The 27,923-nt window shown below is 40.3% G+C and overlaps 2 protein-coding genes across 2 annotated transcripts; both read right to left on the reverse strand.

Annotated features, from left to right (window-relative positions):
* Positions 1-589: 589 nt before the first annotated feature.
* Positions 590-5,237, reverse strand: LOC133707871 (guanosine nucleotide diphosphate dissociation inhibitor 2). Its single transcript, XM_062133338.1, has 13 exons — positions 5,014-5,237; positions 4,428-4,490; positions 4,206-4,289; positions 3,994-4,101; positions 3,722-3,894; positions 3,292-3,403; positions 3,101-3,181; positions 2,950-3,012; positions 2,702-2,803; positions 2,220-2,344; positions 1,241-1,451; positions 1,082-1,156; positions 590-904 (listed from the first exon to the last, which is right to left on the reverse strand). The coding sequence occupies exons 1-13, from the start codon at positions 5,098-5,100 to the stop codon at positions 854-856; spliced, it is 1,335 nt and encodes a 444-aa protein (XP_061989322.1). The 5' UTR covers positions 5,101-5,237; the 3' UTR covers positions 590-853.
* Positions 5,238-9,647: 4,410 nt separating this feature from the next.
* On the reverse strand, positions 9,648-10,316 carry LOC133726895 (uncharacterized). Its single transcript, XM_062154529.1, has 2 exons — positions 10,153-10,316; positions 9,648-9,958 (listed from the first exon to the last, which is right to left on the reverse strand). Exons 1-2 carry the CDS (start codon positions 10,270-10,272, stop codon positions 9,701-9,703), a joined length of 378 nt encoding a protein of 125 aa, XP_062010513.1. The 5' UTR covers positions 10,273-10,316; the 3' UTR covers positions 9,648-9,700.
* Between the last annotated feature and the right edge of the window lie 17,607 nt (positions 10,317-27,923).

A 27,923-nucleotide genomic window follows, 5' to 3' on the forward strand; every position in this document is an offset into this window, starting at 1 on the left:
ACATACGACCCTAAACGAAAACCTTCAGAATGCACCCAAAAGATATATCCCTTGATGACTTCATACCATATATTGGAACACTGAGACAGTTCCGGGATTCATATCTTCGCTTTTTTCTTTGGTTGAAAATAATATTCATCAAGACTAAGCTTTTTCTTTGGTTGAAAATAATATTCATCAAGACTAAGCGTTTGGGATTGCTGTGATTTTAAAAAAAATTGCAGCAGCTGTGTTGTGAAAATAATCAGCTGTGAATTAAAACAGTTTCATGTTTGGTAAATAATATTTTTAAAAGTGTTGTCAGTACATAAAACAACTACAGAGTGTGTTTTGATCAACAATAGCTTCTAAAAGCAACATCTAGGCTGCTTCTAAAATCTGACGCTAGTGACCTATAACTTTCAATTAAAACTGCTTTTTTTTTATTTACCAAACACAATAAAATCTAAAATTTTGAACAAAAGCTTAGTTTTTTAAAAGCGAAGCGCAATCCCAAACGGGGCCTAAAAGGGCAGGCCCAAAGGTAAGAAATAAGGCCGAGCCTGGACACAGACAAAACTCTTCAAGTATATGCACACAGGCAAACACAAAGCAGAAAATATGCCATATGGCACGCATCATTTAAATGCCTCCACACAAGTGCATGTCCAAAATCTGGACATGTTTTAAGGTACAATTTTTCTTTTTCTTTTAAAGGATGTTTAAAGAACAGAAAACAACATTACATTACATATGAGTCTATGATTAAAAGTAAAAAACCCATACAGTCCTCCACCTGCGCCCAGCAACTTAAGCAGTCAAAGTACTTGGAACAAAGGACTATTGTAACTGCAAACTGAACAGGCAGTTCCACTCATTCTTCGGCAGCACTAGCAGCACTTAGGTCCACGCTAAGATCAAGAACCTGATGAAGCATTCCATGTAACCAGTTAACCCTTGTTAAATAGAGAACACACTCGGAACACAGAGAAAAGATACGAGGGCTTGTTAGTCAACAGCAGTTTGCGGAGCAGTAACTCTATAAGTAATGACGAGGAAAAACATTTGAACCAATTTATCCTTGTATGATTGAATTTCTTACCTTCCCTGTTATCAAGGTATACATGTTGAGTACATCCATGACAGTGGACTCAAAGTGTGTTGTGGCATCATAACTCTGTGGACCATAAAAAAGGCATTTGTCAAGTGTACATCATCCATAAAACTTGAAAATAGAGGCCAAGGCTTGAACATGACTCACAGTTGATATAAAGCAATTGTCCAAAGAGGGTTCATTGACCGGCTCATATCTGTCATAAATATCAAAAAATATCTCTTCAACAGGCCCTAAAAGGTCAATTCCTGGCTTTAGCTCAGTATGTGGATTATCAGTTTCCGCCTCCGTTGACACAAACGCAACAAACTTTCCCTTCGGAGCAACATTGTGAGAGTAAGAGGAACAGAAGAGATACCTGTTTCATTCATTAAAACATCACAGTGCAGCCTGAAGAAATAAAATAGAATACACAGAGAGAGAGTAGAAAAGCCATAGTCTAAGGTATATAAGATCCCAAGAGAGGCCTCTTCTACATGCCAACTTTTTCCCTTCCTGGTAGGCACTTTGGCCATGAAGTTGTATTAGGATGAATTTATGCATTACACAAATGTTGTCATGGACCCCTTCTAACAGTAACTGAGTAAGACGATGTATAGATGACTAAATGAAAAACCCCTCCGAGAAAATCATTCCATTCCCAATAGTATAGCATAAATAAAACAACTCGGGCTCAATTAGCATTTTAATGTCACACAAATTATACAATTTCCATCGTCCCAAAAAAAAAAAAAAAAATTAAGGATACAATGAAAGCCACTTCTTTCTCATGGATAACAGAAGCTAGTCATGGAATTGTTTGTTGGTAGACCTATACTGAGAAAAACCTTCCCAACTAGCCATGTTGAGTGGGAAGAAAAATAGGACTCAAAGAGTTTCAAAGGTTTCCAGACTTACTGAGCCATGATATGTCCAGATGCTCAACTAATCAGACTTGTTTAGCATATTCAACTAATCAACTAGAAGTTATTTCTCTTTAACACCATTAGGCCCTCTCAAAGAAATGAAAAAAAAAAAAAAAAAACCAAAATTTACATCCAGTTCTACTCCTACTTAATAAAACAGTAACAATATCACAGAAATGAAATGCATAAGAGCATTCGTTGCAGTATATAGAAAAACTTACATATCTGATCTGCGACCCAGCTGCTTTTGTGGCAGGATAACCTGCACTGAATGAGAATCATTTGTGTTTGGAATCGGGTGGCTCATAATGGCTATAGCCCTTGCAACCTTACCAACCTTTCTGACCTGTTGAAATGCATTGAATCTTCAGTTTAAGTACGAGATAACAGCATTTTTCTTAACCCTTCAAAGTTTGATATAGAAGAAATGCAAAGATATAGGGGCCTATAAATAAATAGAAGCATCTGCATTTCCAAACAGTAGATGTAATATATTGATATTATAATCCCATCACTAGGTGTAGGATGGGATTATATCAATCTATTTGCAGTTTCTTCACTCTGTTTAATTCCAGAAGACTCCTCGTCCATCTCATTTGCACTTTCTTTCTTCAAAATATTTATTGTTTCTTAACAATTTACCGCATTAAGAAAACCAGAACCTCAAATTTTATGCAAACTCAGAAGAATCATAACAATTTACCTTGTTGGGTAAGTAAGAAGGGTCACAGACAACTTTTGTGCACTTGGCAGTTTCACCTTCAGATGTGACACCAATAACTTTCCCTTCCTCATTGAACTCCACCTGGCATCAGGCAGGAGACAACTCAGTGTCTAGACCAAATAACATGAGCACAGCACTTTCCAATTATAGAGTAGAGAAAAAAAAAGTGATGCAATAGTTGCAAATAGTGTTAAATCCATAAAACATGTGAAGGAAAGTAGGAGTACCTTGCATTCAGGTTTATTAAGCATATAAGTACCACCATAAACCGCACTAAGTCGTGCAAATGCCTGCATAAAGCCCCACTCAGAAAAGAAATGAATATCCTTACTGACTTTCACAACAGTTATACTCGAATATAAAAACAGAGTGACAGACCTGTGGAAGCTCTCCTAGTCCATACAAAGGATAAATGTATGGAGATCCTCCTTGAAAACGTGCAATAGATTCCGCATAAAGCTATGACAGAAACAATAGGGAAAACTCAAGTGCATGACAATGACGATACATCTGATACACAAAACTAAAGATCTAGATACAAAAACCAACTCATCTCAGCCAGTACTTACCTTCATCCTTTTCACAGTATCCAGTGCAGGTTCATCCAGGTAGCGATCATCTCTATGAAGTGCTAAAGCATGCCCAATGAAGTCAATAGTGTTGTCATCAAGACCATATTTTCTGTTGCAACATTGACCACACAAAGAATTAACAAATGTTCTCGGGTGCTTAGCATATTCATTACATGTACGTTATCAACCAAAATTGAATACCTCTTTCTTTAGAGTAATTAACTATATACCCTATAAAATAGAGGTAACCATTGGTCAATTAAATTTATCCGTCAAGTATTATGTCCACCAACTAATATGCATTCTGAAGATTCAAATTTTTTTTTTTTTTTAAATATTGTTGAGACCATCAATATTAATTCTTTAGAATCCTGTCAAACTGCATCACAGAAATCATTTTCAGAAAGGGTAACATCCAGGCACTTACGCAATCAATTCTCTAGTTGTCACTCTTGTTAAGTCCATTCCCTCATGTGTTTTGGGATCGCTTTCATTATAATCTTGAACATATATGAAGAACTTGCGGGCACGGCGCTTTTCGAATAGACCCATGAGTGGAGATTTAAGTGCCTCCATATCATTTGCTGGAACCTTGTGAACCTATTGCAATGGATATACCACTCATAATGATTGAGATCAATTTTATACATCAATGTGTAAGAATAATCAAGAAGTATCGCAAGTCGGGAAAAGTTTTACCTTTCCTTTATTATAGACAAAACTGCCATCCACAGCTTTGAAGGACAAATACTTGGTAACATCTGTATGAATGAGGACACGCACTAGAGTTCCATTGGCCATCATAAACTACACAGAGAAAATAAAACAGGTTAGGGAAACTTAAAACTAACCCGTAGCTTGTGAGCAAAGCACAGTGCAAAGCAATGTAGAATATGACAGACAAAACGTACCTTAGGGACCATGTCCACATTATAATCCCTACTAGAGCCCAACTGTGCTGGGGGCTTATCATCTCCCCTGAACCTCTTCCAGAGCTGCCAGAAAATAGTGTAAAGACAAAAAAAAAAAAAAAAACTCAAAACTAAAGGTCAAGTAAAACAGTGAGGCACCATAATAGAAGTATAAAACTAGTACTTGGTCACAAGTTAAAGATTAAGCAGCAGAAATTGGACCTGAATAAGATTAAGTGATGCACACTCTCCTCCGTAATAGTCATTCCTATCCATGTGTAGAACCTGGATCACAAGATGCAAATAGCTATCATATAAGCATTAAGTGATCTTTGGCAAAAGAACATATTTAGCGGAAAAAACGTGCAGACTATTCTTTAAACGGGTAGTAAATATATACACAGAAAAGAGGAAGAAGAGGCCTACATAAAAATGATCCGAACAGAAATGAAGAATTATTCAGTATAAGTAAACTTGGTAGGTCACAATTCCAAGTTTCAAGCACAGACAAAGGACAACTTGAGTATAGAATCCGCAACAGAAATGAGAAAATTCTTTGCCAAATGTTTGGCGGTTGAGGATCGTTAAAAATCAAGTTGATAATCCAGTCAATCCTATTTTGACCGGCAGTTTAGCTGCTCGGATCAAAGCCAGAAGTATGCTAATTAAGATCAAGTGAAAAGCAAAAACACTAGTAGTAAGGTGGGGGGTGGGGTGGGGTGAATCATGTAGATCTATCTGCCCGATTGCAATTGCAAACGGATCTCATCTCATGGATCCCCGATTGGTAAGGCAAGAAGACTAGTACCTTGAGGCCGTCAACCGAGAGAAGACCGCTGAGGATGCATTCCTTCAGACCAGTTCCCAACACTATGACGTCATACTCTTCATCCATTGCTCCCCTGGTTTCGTTGATCTAACAGATCACACAGACTTTCTAGGGTTTTGGTCTCACCTCTCTTCTCTCTTTCTCACCGAGTCTATCTCTGTCTTTGCCTCCGCAAGAGATGCAAACCAAATAAAATAAGGTAAAATTACCCAACGAATATATATATATATATTTTTTTTGGTGAATATATGCTTTGTGTGTTTAGTAGGAAAAGCTCAATGGGATCTAGCGGATGGTTTAATATATATATATATATATATATATATATATATATATATTTTAATAAGGGTTGGTGCGGCTACTCTTCAGTTTTGATTAATAAAATTGCAAAATATATGAGAGATGGATATAGACACCATCAGATTAGAATACTCATTAAGAGAACTTTCTGAGATAATAACAAGAGTCAACTAAAACACATTGTTTAACGAGCACAACTAGGCAGAGTGCTCTATCTACTGGCTACTCCATTTACTTTACTATTATGGTGACATACCAGAAAATAAAAGCTTACTCAAAGCCATGATATACTAATAAGATCAGTTTTCCTACTATGTTGCCGTATGAACATAAATCCAATGACACTTAGTTTCACTATGCCACTAGGAGATTGCGATAATTTGACAAAGTAAGGAACTCGCCTCCTACCTATAGTGGACACACTACTACCACTAAGAGATTGCGACCATTGCCAATGCAATGAACTCACCACCAACCTAGAGCAAATAAGGAACATAGAGTGCACAAACCAGGACCAAACCCACCTCGCTTTGCCAAAAAGTGGTAGTGATTTATTACCGACAGAAGCCATCGACAAACTAAACACTTTAAAGGAGCGAAACTAGTAAAACAACAAGAAAGAAAGCCTTGGCCCAATTGGGCCCAATAAGCAATGGAGTTGTAGCAGCCCACAAGCCCAAACCACAAACCCTGCACCAAAAGCACCATCGTAGCCTTATTGATCCAGTCACACCACCTCCATACCAGCATTGCCCTATTAGACAACCGCTGTCGCCCCACACACCCTGCTCCACACCCATCAGAGTATGCAGGAGAGTCCGAACCTAATCCCTTGCAACCCAGGTCACGGTTCCAAATACTTCCAACCAAATCGCACCTCGATTGCGCGCTTAGCCACCCATAGAACAAAGGACGCCATGAGCCTGGCCCTCCGTCGTTATATCACTACCCTGCACCTGCAATCTCGTTCCGACTGAGCTCAAACACAAACCCGACTAACCAAACGAACGACCACCACTTACCACTGGTTTAACTCTAGATATAGAGCAACCCATCCGATGACTCCATCGCAAGGACGTGCCGCCAGACGAGCACCAAAAACAAATAACGAAGTCCTAGATGCAGTGCGGTGCGTTCTAGGGTCTTTTTCCAAGAGAGAATACATGTGTGCGTTTAATTTATTTTTTTAAGCAAACAACAATTTTTTTTTTTTTTTAACTAGACTAAATATACATAAGTTGTGTGAGTAACTGTCACGTAATTTTGCAAAGTGGTGATCTGAGCTAATAATATCACTCGAATTAGGTAGGGACCATTGCAAGGGGTTAAAAAAAATTAAGAGAACCAATCGGCAACAAATACATATCATATGGACCAGTAACATTAACCTGAACCACCACATGTACCATGATCTGGAACCATGGAATAATTTTTCAAGTTTTGTTATGGATTGCTTATGCACAAGTGTTTTCATTGCATTTTAAGTGCTTTAGTAATTATATATAAGACTTTAAGTGCTTTTAAAATTAGGAACTACTTTTGTATTGCTCCTTAATAAAATAAAAATAAAATAAAAAAACAGAAATATTTTTATATTTTTGCCAAACATTGCCAAAAATGATTTTAGTAATCAGAAAGCGTTTTTGTCAATTATATATCGAATCTCAATCAAAGCCAGAAAAACATGCTACAACTTTAGACAATGTAAAACCCTATCTCGCTCTCAGTGCGTTGCTTTTCCAATGAATCTCATCGATGACATCACGGATAGTTTCAAGACCTCATTGGCATTTCAGAAGCATAAGGGTTTTGGATAATAATTTTCGAGTGCAGGAGAAGCCTCACAAACACTCTGCTCTTCTCTTTTGATGATCGCGACGATAAGCACAAGGTTCTTCATGGTGGACCTTGGAATTATTCCAGAGCTCCAATGATTTTGTTGGATTATGATGGTATATATAACTCATTTCAGTAAGATTTCTTTTAATTCTTTGAATTATTGGGTTTGGCTTCGTAATATTCCTCCACTCTTTGAGGATAAGAATATCATTTCCTTATTGCCTCCATTGTTGGTACCTATATTAAATTGGATGAGAAATTGTTTAATAGTAAAAGGGATATTAGGGTTTGAGTTTGTCATGACATCTCTAAACCTGTAATTCTCAAGAAACTACTGAAACTTGCATCTGGTGTGGAAGAAGATATCTAATTCTTCTATGAAAAATTGGATGGGAGGTATTCTGTTTGAGGTTTGATTTTTCATCATCATGGGGAGTGCGAATAGAGGTTGGCAGTCAGTAAAATGACGAAGGTTTCAACCGTGCATAAGGCCAGTTTTGATTTTGGGGCAAGGATTGTTTCGTATAGAGGACTTCTCCTTTAAATTCTCTTCGCAAGTACCTAATCTTGTTCTGAGTCCTACCTTTGTTAACCTATAGCGTGTCATGCTTCCTAGGAAGGATAAGAGAGTTGTAGTGATTCAGAATTTGGATGAAATGAGCGAGGCTCTTGTTGTGGTTGCATCAGAGGAAGATCTACAGTTAGGTAAGCCTGGTAGGGTTACCACTCTAACTGCTTCACCAGAGAAATTGAAGGTTCCTAATGGGACGCCGCTAATTGATGCTAAGAGAGGTTTGTCACTTCAACCTAAAAAGTTAAAGTTACTGGAATTTAGTTCCAAATTTTCTGCTAATTCTTTAGGCCTAGTTGAGACATCTAAAGGTGTTATGGTGTCGTATGCTGCTAATGATGGTGATGTGGTTAATGATAAGACAAGCGGTCGTTTGAGTTATGGTGTTTTCTCTAAGAGTTGGGAGAACTCAAGGATGGAATGTTCCAAATCATGAATGGGGTGACTCCGATGATGATGGGGACTTATGGATCTTAGACAGGTTTCCACCCCTTTCGGGAACACCTTCTTACTAGTAGGGGCTAAGCCTGATGCAAATATACTGAAAAAAGAAGATATCCTATGGTTGATTCTACGAAGAGTAGATTCGCCCTATAGTTGAGACTGCTACTAGCTTTCCATCTACTGGCATAGATCACTAAAAGCTATTAATATCTAGGGATCAAAACCTCATTGTCCTTATGAGTGGTAGTTCTACGATTTGAATCTGTTAAGCATAAAACTAGCCTTAGTTTTGAGCATCCTTCTTTCTCCCTTACTTTCCGTTGGGTGTCAAGAACAAAACTCTCCAAATGACAAGAAGAAGAAAGAGGTGGTTGGTAATTTGCGTCTTACCAACCCACTGAAGACTCCTAGCATGAGTACAGGCAAGAAGAAGTTAGATAGCTAGTTTTGTTTTCTGCTTTGCTTGCTTACTATTGTACACTTTGTTAAAGAATCTCTTAGAGCACCACAATTGCGTGCATTAGCTAAAGAAGATTTATTATATTTTAATTATGTGTAGGAAACTGTGTCTAATAAGCTCTCTGAATAAGTAAGCTTTAGCTTGTTTCAATAGATGGTACTGGTATGTCCTTAGGTATTTGACCACTGATTTAGGTACAACTGTACAAGTATAGAGATCTTTCTGTATGTACCGTGTTGGCTTCGGTAGGTTAATGAAATCTCTCTTATCTTCAAAAAAAAAAAATCATAATTGAAAATTATATAATATATATATCTCTACTATTATAAAGCCAGACCCTCATTTGGTGTCAAAGGCTTCACTGTTTAAGGAAAATATGATTTGCAGAGAGATTGATGAGAGAATTGTGTGTGTTCTATTATTGATAATAGGAGCCCTTTATATAGGGATTTACAAAGTACATAATCTTGTCATACAAGGAAATAGAATCCGAATATATTAGGAAATCTAGAACCTTCTCTCCTATTACAACTCTAGAACCACTACTACAGAAAATGCTTCACACGACGGTTTAAAACTGTCGTCTCACGTTATACATTTCCGTGGTCTATCGAGGCGTCGTCTGATGAAACGTTGTCAGACGACGGTTTTCAACCGTCGTATACCGATCATTGGGTCGACGGTGTGCAGCTAACTCCGTCGTCTGATGGGATCGGCAGATCTGTCGACAAGCTGTCGACAGCAATTTGCCGTGGTGTGACATTTATTCATACCACGGTTTTTATGAACATTTGTTGTCTGTTTGAGATTCATAAGTCAGTTTTTATTTTGTAACCGTCGTATCTATTATATACATACGACGGTTCTTGTTTTGTAATTGTTGTGCATATTTTATTCATACGACAGTTCTTTTGATAGTAATGTGGTGTGAAGACTGAAAATTATATGTACATGTTGTGATATCAATTAACTCAAATCTCATGCATCAAAACTAGGCTTGTTTTATTAAAACAGCTATGTACATTATACACTGAAACATGTATTCTATTGTTCTAAGGGTTTAAACATGAACCCAATTGAATTCTTATGCTGCTATTTCTGCTGGCTTTGTTCTTGATAGTTTGAATGCTTTTCCCCAAGAATTTCAAAACAGATGCACAGGCGTCGACTAAAAGCTTTACAAGAGTTCCCATGAAGACTTCTTCTTGCTTCTCCTGCTCATCTTCAGTTGGAATCAGTGGTGGCACAACTGATTTCAGAGGCTTTTGGTATGGACTTGATGGCAATCTTGGCTTGGTTGGGACTTCATCCTTCAAAAGAAATATAAAAGGTAATGACATGTCCATGCTCTCATCTTCACTGATGCATCCTTTGATACAACAAAGGAGAGATAAAGAAACATTACAGGGAAGAAATAAAGTCCATTGGAGTCCTTAAAGGTCCACACATAGAGAAAGGTAGCAACTAAGAAAATTGAAAATTCATAAGAACAAAGTTCACAAACCTTTAAGGTTGTATTCAAGTTATTCCTCGCATTGCTGAGAAGCTTTATGTTATCATGGTTTTCAATCAAAGTTTGGCATTCTTGACATAGCCTGATGCAGAAGGCACTCATATCAACCATCAGAAACAGATTAATGTTGCAAAACAACTTTAAAAAAGCATCTAAGCTACAGAAACAATCTCCTTACAATCATAATGCCTTTAGAATTTTCCATGAGCATACTTTTCAATAGAAACAAAGTTTTTAAGGAGTTGATTTATTGATTTTTGAGACAAGACAAGGGATTCCAGCAGCTTGCACTTGTTCTACCTGCAGCAAACCACTTTCTTGCAAGATAGAAGGGGTTACTAGAAAAGAACTGTGATTAAAACTACAAAAAATAATAATTTATATGCAGTTAGCTACAAAAAAACAAATCATACAGCCCAGATCACAAATTCTGAAAGCAAAACCAGTCCCACAAAAAGGAATGCAAAGAATATATGTCCACCTGGAATGGATATGATAGAGGTATGGCAGCAACTTTCGATGATGCCCCTAAGGTTGCATAGTCAAGTGAATTCTGCACAAAAAGCCATAGAGTATAACAAGCTAGTGAATTTGCCAATTGAGTCTCCAACTCTCCATCTAATGTGATTTGCAGACAATTAAACTCAATTAGAAGGAACTACTATAGTAATTCCACTTCCTCTATGTAAAAGTTCAGCACATTATACCTCAAATTGAGGTTTCCACACCACAGGGGCAGCCCTTTTCATATGCCAGCTTTCAAACAAGAACACACAATCTTCTACTTCTGCAAAAACCACCCAATTATCAATTAGCAACAAAACTTAGATAAAAACTGAACATCAACCAGATAGAACCAGAGAGAGTGAGAAAGCCAGAAAGATGATCCTATGAACATATGCGGTTAAGCTTTAATCAAGTCATCTTAAACAATGTGTTGGGCATTAACAATGAAACCTGGGTAAGGAATATCAACCATAAAAATAAATAAAAAACTTTTTGTCATATACCAAATACAAAATGCAAAGGTCTACTAAACATAAACACTTAAAACTTACTAAAGTAACTTTAGTTTACCTCAACACTTAATCTAGGAATTGGTCAGTGTGAGCAAGCTTTTTAAATGACCATGAAAGTCCAGAACACATGCAACCATACCACTTGAGACTACAATGTCAATGCAAGACATGAAATTGAGTGGGGATTTAACACGATAGCTAAAGTTAAGTGTCAATGCAGCACTAGAAACTATAATGTCATCACCGAGAGCTAAAATAACATCCTCCATTTCTCCAGACTTCCGACTGTCATTCAACAGCATATCGAAATAGAAACAAAACCAGAACCAATTCCTAAATGAATTCATTGCAACTCCATGACTTTAAAAAACTACACAAAGCACCTATCTAACATATGCCTTTCCTCCTTTTTGCTTAAAATTCTCTCCTAACAATAGGTACAAACACTTATTTTGCGCAAAATCATATCATTCCTTAGGATAAATTCCTCACTCATTAACCAAACCAAAAGGCAACATTAACATGTAATTCCTAACATTTTGAATTGTTCAAGACTACAAACTGATGGTTTGCTTTACTATCAGTTTATGTGGAACACAATTACTAAGCAGACATGGCAAGAATAAATGCCTGTTTGGATGATAAAAGAGAAAGATACTACATACTAATATTGATATTAAAGTTAATATTATGAATGCAACTATCTATAGGGTATACCTCTCTGCTTTGATTGATTACAAAAGCACCAATTTTGAGCCGGTGTGTAGTGTTTTCAGGGAGAGTATGAACAGACTTGGGAATCCAATAGACGAGCATCAAATAATGAGGCTCCACATGGTGGTACCAGAATCTTTGCTGCAATCCAGTCTATCGATTTTGAGCTGAAGAAGATGATCGAAAAGCATGGAAGAATATTTAGAGTAAAGCTACAGTCCAACCCCAAATTCAAATCCTTCTTTGCTCCATGTCCCTCCCTCAAGCTCAATCCCATTCCCAATCTCATGCCCAAGCTCAGTCTCTCTCTCCGCCGACGCCTCTGCGTCTCTGCCACCACCCAAACCCTTACCCAACCCCAATCTCATCCCCCTCTCCCGCCGTCGCTCCCTGAACACCCTCTTCGCCATAACCCTAGCCGCCTTGTGAAGAACCCCATATCAAAAAAGTAAAGAACTCGGCATTAAAAGTGTGAAGAACCCAAAATCAAAAGTGAGTGTCGGAGATTTAGGGCGAGAAGAAGAGAAACCCGAAACCCCCAAATTTTTACCCCCAAATAAAAAACCCAATCTAGAGGACGCGAACTTACTAGATTCGAAGACAAATCTTGGATTTCGGACTGGTTTAGGGCTTCGGATTAGTACCAGAGAGTCGGGGCTTCGGAAGGCGATGGATTTAGGGTTCGGAGTGGGGGGAGAGAGTCGGGGTCGGCGTAGGAGATTTGGAAAGAGAGAGTCGGGGTCGAGTGATGTGTCAGAGTGGGTGTAGCTGTGGAGTGAATGCTATTGTGTGAAGGGCCTCTTCTTAAGTGTTTCAAATTTGGTCTGAATCATATTGTCTAGTAGTAGCGCTGAGGATACATGTATAAGACATTAATTAGTTGATGCATACGTACAAAGCCATCACACAATGGTTTTCCACATAAATGTTGTATGAATGTCACTTTTAAATTTTCAGTTTGCCTCCTTTTGTTGATTGGGTGGAGGGAATCAGGTTTGGGGAGAGAGAGAGTGGGGGGAAATAGTTGGGGAGAATGTAGGTGGACATGTTCCGCACTTGCAAATCTATAAAGTCATACCACAGTTTTAAACTAACCGTCATATAACCACTACATGCTGAGAAAATTTAAGTGGTGCCAAATGGTGGGAAACTTGCCGCCCCTATAACCATTTTAACCTCACACCACGCTTCTATTTATAAACGTCTTCTGAAATAATTCATAATTTCAGCATGAAAAATACCCGTTGGTTGAATTCATATTAGAAGACGGAAATTTTAAAACCGTCGTCTCAAAAATGAGAAATGATTCACACCACGGAAAACAGTGTGGCGTCGTATGAGAGGTGTCGTGTGAAGCCTTTTCTGTAGTAGTGAACTAAACCCTAGTTTGAAGAGGCACACTCAATGTCGATATCCTTCAACACTCCCCCTTGTGCCGCTCAAACTTGGTGATGACGCTTTGATCGTTGCCTCATTAAAAACCTTTTCAGGTAACAAAAACCCTGTGGGACAAAAATAACCCTGGTCGAAGGACAAAAAGAACACAACACGTCCTTCACTCTTCGAGATCGATCATGTAGACATCATTCCTCCCCCTGATCTCCCCCTGATTGTTGCAATCATGGGAGTTCGGATAATTTTCTCAATCCAAGGCTCTTCACATGTTTCTCGAAGGTGGATTTAGGTAACGACTTAGTGAATAAGTCCGCTACATTATCCTCTGATCGGATTTGATTCACTTCAATCTTTAGAAGTGATTAATGTTGTTGTTGATTGTAAAAGAACTTAGGCGATATATGCTTGGTGTTGTTGCCCTTGATGAAACCTAATTTCATTTGCTTAATTCATAAATGCATGTAGGTTCATCTGTGGTAGACTTCAAACCACAAGCTCCTCGAATGTGTATAATTACAGACCTTAGCCATATGCATTCACGCACGGCTTTATGTAGAGCAATAATCTTTGCATGATTTGAGGAAGTAGCAACAAGGGTCTACTTTGTAGACCTCCAAGATATCGCGGTGCTTCCCATGATAAAGACATAACCGGTCTGGGAATGACATTTGTGAGGGTCAGAGAGATACCTTACATCAGCAAAATCCATCAAAACATCATCATCGTTTTGATGTAAGGGAGGAGGATGGGTGGCCGGCGGTTTTTTGCCGATCACAGCGTCTTGGACGGTGCCACTTGGGCTAATGAGATCTGTTCTCATTCTTCCGTCATTATTTTCTCTCTGCAGGGATAGAACAAGCCCATATCTATCGTACATTTTAAGTAACGAAAGATTGTCTTTATACCAGTCCAATGACGTTGCGTTGGCGTAAGGCTACATCTAGCCAACAAGTTCATAACAAATGAGGGTGTCCTGTCTTGTATTGTGTTAAGTACAATAATGCGCATATTGCACTTAGGTAAGACACTTCTGCCAATTAACACGTCTTCGTCATCATCCCTGGGACGAAACGTATCTCTTTTAGGGTCAAGACTACGGACGACCATGGGAGTGCATCTTTGACTTTATCAAAATGCAAAGCATTTATTGACACGGCATACAAGTTCTAAATCTAGACAAAACCGTGTTCTCCCAAGGTCTTTCATCTCAAACTCGGATTTCAGGTGTTCAACGGTTTCCCTTAACTCTCAAGGGTTCCATTTAATTATGTTTATCAACATAAACCGTGACAATTGCAAATCCATAACTTGTCATGAAAACGCAGGGGCATAGTTCATCATATCCCTTCCCAATCAAGTAGTCACTTTAGTGAGCGTTTCACCCTCATTGCAAACGCGCTCCGTGGTCAAGAGCCACTTGATTTGGGTAAATGAAGTACACAAGACCCTTCATTATATTCCTTATCTAGATCCCCATAGAGATACGTAGTGACCACATTCGTAAGCTGCATGTTCAGTTATTCAGAAACTACCAAACTGACAAGGTAGTGGAGTGCAATGACATCCATTACGAGAGAATATGTCTTCTCGTAGTCGATTCCAGGGCGTTTTGTGAGAAGCCTTGAGCCATAAGGCGAGATTATCATCTCTTTTTCTCATCATGCTATCTAACGAAGACCTATTAATGTCAACAGGTTTTATGTTAGGAGGTGTTGGCATCTCAGGCCCGAAATCCTTCCTCTTCGTTAGTGAATCCAATTCAACCTGGATCGCATCTTTCCATTTAGTCCAATTTTCTCTACGTTGACATTCTTCAACGGAGTAAGGTTCGATGTCATTGGTCTCAATAATTCCACATATTCATGTACACTAGTGTAATTCATAGAGATCTCTATATTCTCAGGAATTGGTTCTAACATTGAGGCGTCCCCCAACGATGTCTCTTGGACATAACCATAATCCAGAATATTCTCATGAGATGGATTTTGAGTATCAATGATCAATGGATCAAGTTGTGCCAAACTCGCTCTCTTCCTAGGGCGAGAATCCATCGAACCTATGGGTCTCCTACGCTCTCTAGCGGAACCCATGGCCTGTGACATCATTATGCCACCTTTGTGGCGTCACCATACCACCATCCATGGTAGTGGTGTCGTACCCATCTCCTCTGGGTGGTACCATGTCCTCTTGTGGGGACATCAATCCTTGTAGACATGTTTGCAGCACGTATATGTGATCTCGTCACTTTTAGGGGATCAAGATGAGACATAGTGGGGACAGACCACGACAATTCATGTCGTTCCTGTTGAACATTGACGTTCTAATTTCCCCTTAACGACGGGAAGACTGTCTCATCAAAGTGACAATTCGCAAATCCAGTGAAAAAGAGATCGCCTGTCAAGGGTTCTACATAGCAGACTTATAGTTGGAGACTTATGTCCAACACAAATATATATATATATATATATATATATATATATATATATATATATATATATATATATATCCATTCGTTACAATGACTCATGTTGATGCGTTGTGGCGGCGCAATTGGCATATAAACCGCACACTCAAATATGCATAAGTACGAGATATTAGACTCGAACCCAGTCACTAGCTGTAACGCAAATAAAAGTTGAGTGGCTGCTATGAGTCGTAGACGAATTAGCATAGCTGCATGCGATATTGCATAACCCAAGCGAAAATATTGGTGTGCATTACCAAAGTTCGGGCTACCATTGTAGTCTTTTAACGGTGGCTTTTCCGCGAGACCAATTGGGTGTGTACATGAGAATATGATACTTGATATCAATACCCAATGATATGCAATAGTCATCGAAAATTTTCGATGTAAACTCTCTAGCATTATCAAGTCAAATTGACTGAATGTGATGATCTGGGTAGTGAGCCCGTAGCCATATGTTCTGGGCTAGGAGTTCATCATAAGCAGCATTACGAGTGGATGATAGCGCGACACGTGATCAGCGTGTCCGCACATTAACCAACACCATTAAACATCTAAGCAGTCCGCAAGTTGGTTGAATCGATCCACAAAATCCCCTTGGATTCTATGTAAGAATGGAATTATTTCTTTAGTGTCCTTTGCATAGGATGGTCTTGATCCTAAAAAAAGTAGGCTTTACAGAACGAAAGATTGGCCTTATAATCAACCAATGAAGGTTTTGGTTGAGCCACAATGTCACAATTTACTTTGAGATGTAGAGAGAGGAGCCAAGTCTCCATACATGGCGTCAAAGCCATGATTTTGCCGCAGGGGGATCATTGCGCCGGCGTTGGCCGGCCGGTGGTGCATGGCGGCGGCATCCCAAGGCGTGGCGGCGATGCAATGCTCTCTTTGAATCGACTTTTGATTCTCACTTCTCTTCGTTCTGAAGAAAAGATGTCCGTGTGAAGTCTTTAGTATCACAGATCATCATATCATGACCTGGGTGTCCCAAGCGGTCGTGCCAAAGCCTATATGTGTCAGAATCCCATAAGTCATCTCTCATGACATGGTTGGATTCAATGACTCGAATAGTGGTTGCATACAACCCACTAGAGCGACACATAAGTTTCTCTAATACTCGTTTATGTCCTTAGTCATTAGAGGTGATGCAAAGGAACTCTTGTTCATTCTCACAATGTGTTTCCACATGAAAACCATTGGCTTTTATATCTTTCAAATAAAGTTCGAATTAAGGTATGTCCAAGACATTAAGTAAAACAATCGACACTTTATTAATAGCCAATGATTACATCAAAGTTTCTTAACCAAAGTCTAATCCAAAATAAAAATCAAACTTAGACAAATCGTAGTCACTCAATCCGTTTGGTAACTCCAATCAAATATGACCATATATGGAAGTAGATAGAGATGTCGGTGGAGCGAGGCTCTCTTAAGTACCACTAATCTTAATCACTTTCCTAGACATCATACTTCATTGGATGCGCCACTTGAGAAAGAGTTAATACAAAATTGTCATTTATTGATTAAGGCATAATTGCCATTACATAATTCTTAGAAAAATAAAAGACTATTCGAAATAAAAATCTGCGGCATTTTGTCTTCATCGCCAGATTTAAAGTCTTTTTGGTCATGCAATTTTATTCGGAAGCTCTTCGCATCAGATCAATGATGCGTCTCTGTGGAAAGACAATCACAGAAGACCAATTGATTGAGAAAACCCTCAATACCTTCCCTGTCTATGCTATGAGGTCCTCAAAATTATTCCAGACTCATGTAAATGCAAGACGGATCACAAGTGTTCAACAGTTTATTGAAGCTATGAACAGAGAAATTGATAGGCCTCAAGATGGCCATCAAGAGCATTGTCCCATGGCTAGAGAAAGTCGCCATCGACGTCATGATCCATACGATCGAAATGCTCGAGAAGGTAATCGCCCAAGGCGACAATCACTCGACCGTAGGAGCCGTGATTTTGAGGGAAGAAGGGTTGGAAACTATGGAGCCAACGTTGGCCATGGTCATCACTTTCGAATGCCACCGATCCTAGGGACCATGCAAATTGCGCCAATGCGCCTCAATCAAGGGAGAATCCTCTTTATGGTGTCTATTTCTGATATGGAACGTCTGATCAATGGACCCGAATTTGCAATGTACCTAAGAAGGTAGCCGCATCCTGGTGATCAAGACATAGAAGCGAAGATCATTCCATTATGCGTCTATATTCAGAAGGATGGAGTCACGAACATTGCCATAACGTTCACGAAGTGCTTGCCAAAGCTTTATGGCGCTATCCTTATTTATGATCTCAAATTGGAGGTCACTATCCATGTGACATTTCATGAAGGCAAGTGCCCTGGAATTATCTTTCTCAGTTTGAGGATCAGGAGCTGTTTCTATAGGACAAATCTCTTGGATTGTATGCAATAAATCTCAGGCACTAAGATGGATCTCAATGTCAATGACCCAGTCTAAATACCCTTTGCCTGCATAATCCAATGGAACAAAATCGAGTTTGTTCGTGTTTGACATCCTGAAAAAGGGTGAAACAAGAACGAAATAGTTTCGGAGCTAAACTTCCACGAAAACTAAAATAATAAGATTTCCGAGCTATGCTACCAAGAAATCAATTTCCAAGAATATTTGGATTAGACTGAAATAATGATGTTTAATATGGTCAAAAATTGATGCTTGCGGACGCTCTTAGTCCGAAGATTATGAACACTCTTAGTTCATTGATTACGAACGCTCTTAGTCCGTTTAGCGTGAATCCCCACAATTCCGCTTATTGAATAATCGAACCCACGTTATAGAAAGGTGGGATGGAGGAGAAGGGAAGGTTGCAAATCCCTGAATAAAATAAAGAAATTGAAAAGACAAGAAAGCAGGAACTTTAATCTTTAAAACTTACTTGTTGAAATTCAGAGCAGATTCGCTTCTGAATAGCTCCCACTTCGAATGGTGTACACGTCTCAAAACGACTCTAATAGGGCTGAAATTTTGAGGTCAGATAGAAGAGACATATACGAACAACTTTAATGAAGGAAGGATTTTGATATGAGGTCCCAATCAAGACGTTTCGGGGCGTGCAAACAGGCTGATCTGCACAGGAAAGAGCGTGTTGCAAGGGCAGTAGGCGTGCGACGATGCTGCAGGGGCAGTAGGCGGCACACGGGTGCTCAAGGGCTGCAGGGGCAGCGCACGGTATGGATAGCTAAGGCTAGGAGCTTGCGGCAGTTGGTATTGGCCGAAACAGGAAAAACTTGGCAAAAAGTCGTTTCTGCCAATTTTTCTGCAGGAGGACCAGTTTGTTTGAGAGCCAGTTCAGGGGCTTCTGGATCGGTTCTTGGTGTTCTGCTTCAGGTTCCTGAATCCTAGGACAGAGACGGTGATGCTGACAAAATTTGGTGGCAATTGGGTGTCCGGAAGGTGGTGAACCGGTGGAGAGATCGCAGCGGATGGTTTGTGGCTTCCGGCGGCCGGTTCGGTAAGTTTCCGGCCGGTTTTGGTTGTGTTGCCGCCGGTTTCGGACTCCTTGGGTCGGGGGCTACTAGTTGGGAGGCGGAGGCAACTAGGGTTTGAGGGTTTCGACTTGTTTTAGGGTTTTGGTTATTTGTTAAATGGTTAGGGCTCGTGCTGATAACGTGTTTAAGGAAAATATGATTTGCAGAGAGATTGATGAGAGAATTGTGTGTGTTCTATTATTGATAATAGGAGCCCTTTATATAGGGATTTACAGAGTACATAATCTTGTCATACAAGGAAATAGAATCCGAATATAATTAGGAAATCTAGAACCTTCTCTCCTATTACAACTCTAGAACTAAACCCTAGTTTGAAGAGGCACACTCAATGTCGATATCCTTCAACATTCACCAATTTTTGAAAGTCCTCATATTACCCATGGTATATAGAACAGTTCAACTTTAGTGAAAAATATCAAGCAAGGATAACCACGTAAAATACAAAAAAAACAAATGAGAATTATAAATACAAAATTGTGCTATAGAAAAAAAGAGAAAAAGAAAAAAAGGTAGCCTGCGGTTAGCATGATCAAAGAGCACGCTATCACCAGATAAGAGAGTAACCGTCAGGGCAGACGATTGGAGACTGGAGACAACGTGAGAGATGATCGGAGTAGATATTGGCTAAAGAAGATCTATTATATTTTAATTATGTGTAGGAAACTGTCATAGTCTAATAAGCTCTCTGAATAAGTGAGCTTTAGCTTGTTTCAATAGATGGTACTGGTATGCCCTTAGGTATTTGACCACTGATTTAGGTACAACTGTACAAGTATAGAGATCTTTCTGTATGTACCGTGTTGGCTTCGGTCGGTTAATGAAATCTCTCTTATCTTAAAAAAAAATTTATAATATTTTCAAAAAAAAAAATGATAATTGAAAATTATATATATATATATATATATATATATATATATAACTACTGTAAAGCCAGACCCTCTTTTGGTGTCAAAGGCTTTTTGAAAATCCCCATATTACCCATGGTATACAGAACAATTCAACTTAAGTGAAAAATATCAAGCAAGGATAACTACGTAAAATACAAAAAAACAAATGAGAATTATAAATACGTAATCGTGCTATTGAAAAAAAGGTAGCCTGCGGTTAGCACGATCGGAGAGCACGCCATCACCAGATAAAAGAGTAATTGTCAGGGCAGACGATCGGATACTGGAGACGATCGGAGTAGATATTGGCGAAAGAAGATTTATTATATTTTAATTAAGTGTAGGAAACTGTCATAGTCTAATAAGCACTCTGAATAAGTGAGCTTTAGCTTGTTTCAATAGATGGTATTGGTATGTCCTTAAGTACTTGACCATTGTATAGAGATCTTTCTGTATGTGCCGTGTTGGCTTTGGTCGTTTAATAAAATCTCTCTTATCTTAAAAAAAAAATCATAATTGAAAATTATATATTATATATATCTCTAAGTCAGGCCCTCTTTCAGTGTCAAAGACTTCACCAATTTCTGAAAGTCCCCATATTACCCATGGTATACAAAACAATTCAACTTAAGTGAAAAATATCAAGAAGGGATAGCCACGTAAAATACAAAAAAAACTAATGAGAATTATGAATATGAAACCATGCTATTGAAAAAAAGGGAAAAAGAAAAAAAGGTAGCCTGCGGTTAGCATGATCGGAGAGCACGCCATCACCAGATAAAAGAGTAACCGTCAGGGCGAACGATCGGAGACTAGAGACAACGTGGGAGATGATCAAAGTAGATATTGGCGAAAGAAGATTTATTATATTTTAATTATGTGTAGGAAACTGTCATAGTCTAATAAGCTCTCTGAATAAGTGAGCTTTAGCTTGTTTCAATAGATGATACTGGTATGTTCTTAGGTACTTGACCACTGATTTATGTACAAATATAGGGATATTTATGTGTGTGCCGTGTTTGCTGCGGTCGGTTAATGAAATCTCTCTTATCTTAAAAAAAATCATAATTGAAAATTATATATTATATATATCTCTACTACTATAAAGGCAGGCCCTCTTTTGGTGTCAAAGGCTTCATTAATTTTTGAAAGTCCCCATATTACCCATGGTATACAGAACAGTTCAACTTAAGTGAAAAATATCAAGCAGCGATAACCACGTAAATTACAAAAAAAAAAAAACAATTGACAATTATAAATACGAAATCGTGCTATTGAAAAAAAGAGAAAAAGAAAAAAAGGTAGCCCACGGTTAGCACGATCGGAGAGCATGCCATCACCAGATAAAAGAGTAACCATTAGAGCGGACGATAAGATACTGGAGACAACGTGGGAGATGATCCGAGTAGATATTGGCGAAAGAAGATTTAATATATTTTAATTATGTGTAGGAAACTGTCATTGTCTAATAAGCTCTCTGAATAAGTGAGCTTTAGCTTTTTTCAATAGATGATCGATGCTGGTAATTTTTTATTAAAAATTCACAACTCTCTCCCCTAGAGAAACCCTAAAGCCGGGAGTTCTCCGTTTAGTGCAACGTTGTGCTCGTCCGGCGGCGCCTCTACATTTGGGTCGCCTCCGGCCTCCCCACCGTCATGGGGTTGTTGCCGGACGGGAGATCAATATCTAACACCCATAGGATTTTGTCGGAGGGGTCGTGATCCCAGTTTGGTCAGTTTCGGTTTGGCTGAGCTCGTGGTGGAGGATCAAATCGTGCTGTTACCGGTCTGTAACCGGTCCCTGCGATGGGTCTCTTGGATCGCCAGCGCCGCCTGGAGTTTCAATCGACGGTGGTGTAGGGTTGTGAGAACCCAGAACGAGGACGGGGTTGTTCCATGATGATGCAGATCGACGACATGGCTCGGGAAGACAATGGTCAGCGGCGTGGATTGCGTCTACGGGGGTCGGCGGTATGGATCGGTTGGAACACTGTCGGAAGGTGACGGACGAATAGGGAATGGAAGAAGATGGTGGACTGGGCCAGAATCAGGCAGTTGGGCCTGGAGCAAGCTTCCTTGGTGGACTACCCCTGTTGGGCTATGGTTTAGGCCCTTGGCCCAACCCTATGTTTTTAGTTTTTGTCTAATTACAATAATGTTTCTTGTATTAGGAACCTAGATCTCTAGCGCCTCCGGCGTAGTACCAATGGAGGATCCTCGCTATCTCTACGTATTTGATGTCTAATGAGTATGTCTATTTCTATGTACCACTGTGGGTACTACTACTATCTTCTTGTCTACCTATGTGCTTAACTGGCAGCGGAAGGGTATGTAACGGCCTATTCTGGCTTGTGATGAATGATATTATTGCCCCTCGGGCCGATTAAAAAAATATATATATAGATGATGCTGGTATGTCCTTCTTATGTACTTGACCACTGATTTAGGTACAAGTATAGAGATCTTTCTGTATGTGCTATGTTGGCTTCGGTCGGTTAATGAAATCTCTCTTATCTTAAAAAAAAAAATCATAATTGAAAATTATATACTATACATATAGATACACACACACTAAAGCAAAATGAAGGGTGGTACTGTTGAATAAATAGTGAGAGGACCATTTTGCCCTTGAATTTATGTTATTATAACATTCAATCTGCTCTTTCAGTTCCACAGATTCAACAACCAACATGTGTCATCTCTAGCCCTCAAGGGGCCTTTTCATGCTACCTTGGTTGAAGTGGTTCAAGCCACAAAATTTTATGCCACAAGCTCTACCAAGGAACTCTTGAAGAAGTGATGAGTTTTAGGTTTTATGAAATTGTTGTTCTATATGTTTGGCTCTTGGCTAGAATGAGAAATGATTGTTTAAAACATCGGTTGTATATAGCACTGCCCTCTATTTTAGGATACAACACTTTTGACTTATGATATTTATGAAATGTGATACCGGAATTGTTGAAGTTGAAGTTGAGATGGCCAAAGAACTCTTGTTTGATCTGTAGTTTTTTTTTTTTCTTTTGTGTTAAAAGAAACTGTTGATGTATAATAGTTACCCAACAATCATCTATTCAATGATCTAATTTTGACTCTATGCGTATAATAATAATTTATTGTTCAAGTAAACCCTAATTTGTGTTTGGCCCAAACTCTAGGTTACTTGACCTAGTGGTAATAAGGTTAAATTAGAAGGATCTAGATTCCTATTCAATGTACGATTACTTTCCTTGTATGATTGAGATTCTATGCATTGTAATCCTCTATATAAAGAGGCCCCTATTATCAATGAGAATACACAGCAAATTTATCTCAATTTCAGTTTCTCTACAACACGTTATCAGCACGAAGCCCTTACCCTGAAAACCCTAATTTCGTAACCTTCAAAATCCTGCAACCGCCGCCCCACATATCGAAGCCCTATTCCCAAGGAGCCCAGAACCTGCGGCGGAACCATCAGAACATGTCGGAAAACCCCTGAACCGGCCATCGGAAAAATCGGAACGGCCCCTGCCTTGTGCCTGCCCCTGCAAGCCCTGCCGAGCAGCTGCCGAGATCTGCCGAGCCCTGTGCTTGCATCTGCCGAGACCTGCCGACAGCCCCTGCAAGCCTCCTGCCGAGACCTGTCGAACCCTACGCACCCTTGTGCCTGCCCCTGTCGACATCTGCTGAAAGCTCCGCATAGCCCCTGCCGACACCTGCCGAGACCTGCACACCCCTGAACCGGCCATCGGAAAAATCGGACCGGCCCCTGCCCAGTGCCTGCCCCTGCAAGCCCTGCCGAGATCTGCCGAGCCCTGTGCTTGCATCTGCCGAGACCTGCCGACAGCCCCTGCAAGCCTTCTGCCGAGACCTGCCGAACCTTGCGCACCCCTGTGCCTGCCCCTGTCGACATCTGCTGAAAGCTCCGCATAGCCCCTGCCGACACCTGCGCACCCCTGTGCCTGCATCTGCCGATAGCTGCCTAGCACCTGCCGAGCATCTGCCTGCCAGCCCTGCACAGCCCCTGCAGCAACCCTGCCTAGCTAGCTCCGGCCACTAGTTTTCGGCCACTTTTCCGGCGACCTTTTTCCGGCCACCTCCGTCATCTTTTCCAGTCAAGAATTCCGGCATCTTTTCAAGGTAAACTTTTCTAAAAGTTCCCGTTTTTGAAGTTTTTCAATTTCTTCTTCTTTTCTCGGGGACTTCCAACATCCCTTCTTCTACCCCCCCTTTCTTCTTCATAGGGGAGACCAATAGCCGAACTGTGGGGGTTCGTGCTCACTCCAAGCTTGGAGCTTGTAGAGTCCTCCAAACTTAGAGTTTGTTGAGAATAAAACGATCGACCACATACATCATTGTTTCGATCTAATCCAAAACCCCTCTTGGAATCGGATTTTCTTGGAAGCGACTACGCTCAGAAAATCCCTAATTTCTTGGAAGCGACTACGCTCAGAAATTTTATAGTTTTTCGTGGTAGCCTTCTTCGCTCCGAAACTAACCCTATTTTCTTGTTGTTTTTCAGGATGAGTAACCTGAACAAGTTGAGCTTCGCTCCACTAGAGACAACAGGCGCAGGATACAACAAGTGGGTCCGTGATGTGCGCCAGCATCTTAAGGCTAATGGGATCCTGAGTACGATCCAAGAGCCAAGTCAGGACGTGCTTACTCCTCAACAAGCTGCTGATTTTGAAGCAAATAGAGCTACGAGAGAGGCGAATGAAGCTAAAGCCATCACTCTCATGACAAGGCACATGAAGGACGCGCTCCAAAATGAGTACCTCAATGAGGAAGACCCAAGAAAACTATGGGTAGAACTCGAGCAGTGTTTTGGCAACGTCCGTGATTCCCTGCTTCCAAACTTAGAAGTGAGGTGGCATAGCCTCCGCTTCTGTGATTTCAAGTCTGTACTTGACTACAATTCAGAAGCACTTCGTATCAAGTCTATGATGGAATTCTATGGACAGAAAATCACTGATACGATGTTGATCGAGAAGACTCTCTCCACCTTCCCCGTCTCTGCATTGATGATAGCCAAAAACTATCGGATTGATGTCAATGCTAGACGCAACACAAGATTTCATGAGCTAATTGGTGCCTTGAACGTAGCTGAAAAGCACGACAACATACTTGTGAAGAACTATAACTCTAGACCCGTGGGAACCAAGTCAAATCCGGAGTCTAATTATAGTCGTGCCTCCAAAGGAGGACGCAAGGAGCGAAACCCTAAGAATAGGGATAATTCTGGACGTTCTGGTTCATATTCTCGCCCTAAAGAGGAAGGAAACCGCCAAGATAGGCGTACACGGAATCGTGGAGGTAAACGTGTGAAGAGAGAGAGAGGCCAAGCCTTCGGTTATGGTGGTAAAACCACCAAAGGCAATAACCGTCCTCATAACGCTCCCAGAGCGCCTCGATCAAGGGAACCTGACCATAATGATGCTTGTCTCAGATGTGGATCAAGTGGACATTGGGCAAAGAAGTGTACTGCATCCCAGAACGTTGCAAACGCATACAAGATGTATCGTGAAGCAAGGGAGGCAAATTACATGGAACAAGAAGATCAAGATGGAGATCTCGATCTAAGGGCCGGTGGAAGACTACAAGGATCAAGACCCAGAAACTGGCGATTTTGATTAAGTCTTTTTATTTCCAAGAGATGTAGGCAATTGCCATATTATTTTTGTAGTAGATGCCAATGCTATTAGTCTTTCTTCAAAGTAGGCGTACTCAATGTGAGTGTGATGTCTAGGAAGGTTTTGAGATAAGTGGTACTTAAGTGAGCCTTGCTCCACCGATATCTCTCTACTCACCTGGTCACATTTACATTGGAATTACCGAAAGGAGTTAGACGACTACCATTGTTTTGCATTAACTAGTTTATTGGATTAGATTTTCTTTGGTTAAAGAAACGATGATGTAATTTCGTTTGGCTTATTAATAAAAGTTGAGTTCTTTTCTTTATGACTCCTTTTTTTAATTACGAGCTTTTCTTTTAGGAATGGATGAACTTCAATGTCTTGCGGATAGTGCGACTATGCACACCATTCTACGACATAGGCAATTATTCTTGGAGATGTTGCCTACATATTCATCTGTGACTACGATGGCTGGGTCATCAGGTTTAGTTCGAGGACATGGAATGACCCAATTCCTTTTGCCCAATGGCACCTTGATTAAAGTCACTGAAGCTCTCTACGCTCCTAAGGCAAATCGAACCTTATTGAGCTTTAAAAATATTAGAGCCAACGGATTCCATGCGGAAACGCATAGTGAGAACGGAATAGAATTCCTTTGCATTATCTCTAATCATTGCGGAAGAAAGCACATCTTAGAGAAACTTATGTGTCAATCTAGTGGACTTTATGTCACTACAATTCGACCTATTGAATCCAATAATGTCATAAGAGAAGATCTCTTGGATTCAGACACATATTGGCTTTGGCATGACCGACTAGGACATCCTGGTCGTGATATGATGCTCCGTATACTAAAGACTTCACACAGACATCCATTCTTCAGAGTGAGAAGAAGCAAGAATCGAAAATTGATTCCTGGACTTAGCAAGACCGCAACAATTGCAGCATCTAGCGCTGCAACCGTCTTGGGGCGCCATAGGGCCGCCCAAGTCCCATGTGATGACGCCATCAATGGCGCCAACCATGAGCATGACGCCATGGTTGTTCCTCCCAATGGCCATGACGCCATAAACAGCAATTCCCATGGCTCCAACGCCATGATGGGAGATGTAGTCACACATTTTGCTTCTAATAGCGCTACAGACGCTTAGGCCCTACCAAAATCCTCATTGGTTGCTTCTAAGGCCCCTCGCTCTTTCTGCAAAACCTGTTCATTCGGGAAATTAGGACAGAGACCGTCCTACGCAAAGGATCCCAAAATACTCATTCCGTTCTTACAGAGAATCCAAGGGGATATCTATGGACCAATTCAACCATCATGCGGACCTTTTAAATACTTTATGGTATTGGTTGATGCGTCGACACGCTGGTCACATGTCGCGCTGTTGTCCACTCGAAATGCTGCTTATGCTAAACTCCTCGCCCAGATTATCCGTCTACGGGCTCACTACCCCGACCATTCTATTAAGTCAATTCGACTTGATAATGCTGGGGAGTTTACATCGAAAACGTTCGATGACTATTGCCTGTCACTAGGGATTGATGTAGAGCATCCAGTTCCCCATGTTCATACCCAAAATGGTCTCGCAGAAGCCGCTATCAAACGACTACAGATGATAGCACGGACATTGGTTATGCGCACCAATCTCCCTGTTTCTGCTTGGGGATATGCAATATTGCATGCAGCGACACTAATTCGTCTACGACCCACTGCCACCCAATCTTACTCTGCGTTACAGCTAGTGACTGGGTACGAGCCTGATATCTCGCACTTACGCATTTTTGGGTGTGCCATTTATGTGTCTATTACGTCGCCACAGCGTACTAAGATGGGTCCACAACGACGAATGGGCATTTATGTTGGATATGAATCTCCAACGATCGTCCGCTACCTTGAACCCTTGACAGGCGATCTCTTTACCGCTAGATTTGCGGATTGTCACTTTGATGAGACAGTCTTCCCATCGTTAGGGGGAGATAAGAACACCGATGTTCAACAGGAACGACAGGAATTGTCGTGGTCTGTCCCCACTTTGTCTCATCTCGATCCCCGTACCGCACAGTTCGAACTTGAAGTGCGACGAATAATCGACCTCCAAAACGTAGCAGACACTCTGCCTGATGCGATTTCTGATGTTGCCAAAG

This window comes from Rosa rugosa, chromosome 1 (assembly GCF_958449725.1).
Source record: "Rosa rugosa chromosome 1, drRosRugo1.1, whole genome shotgun sequence".
NCBI classification, from domain to species: domain Eukaryota; kingdom Viridiplantae; phylum Streptophyta; class Magnoliopsida; order Rosales; family Rosaceae; genus Rosa; species Rosa rugosa.

Excerpts from the sequence above, each read along its gene's own strand:
- LOC133707871 (XM_062133338.1), bottom strand. The coding sequence starts at position 5,100 with ATGGATGAAGAGTATGACGTCATAGTGTTGGGAACTGGTCTGAAGGAA. Across the intron at positions 2,804-2,949 it reads TTAATAAACCTGAATGCAAG|GTGGAGTTCAATGAGGAAGG; the intron begins GTACTCCTACTT and ends GCCTGATGCCAG. Across the intron at positions 905-1,081 it reads ATACCTTGATAACAGGGAAG|GTTCTTGATCTTAGCGTGGA; the intron begins GTAAGAAATTCA and ends ATGCTTCATCAG.
- LOC133726895 (XM_062154529.1), bottom strand. The coding sequence starts at position 10,272 with ATGGTTGATATGAGTGCCTTCTGCATCAGGCTATGTCAAGAATGCCAA. Across the intron at positions 9,959-10,152 it reads ACTTGAATACAACCTTAAAG|GATGAAGTCCCAACCAAGCC; the intron begins GTTTGTGAACTT and ends TTTCTTTTGAAG.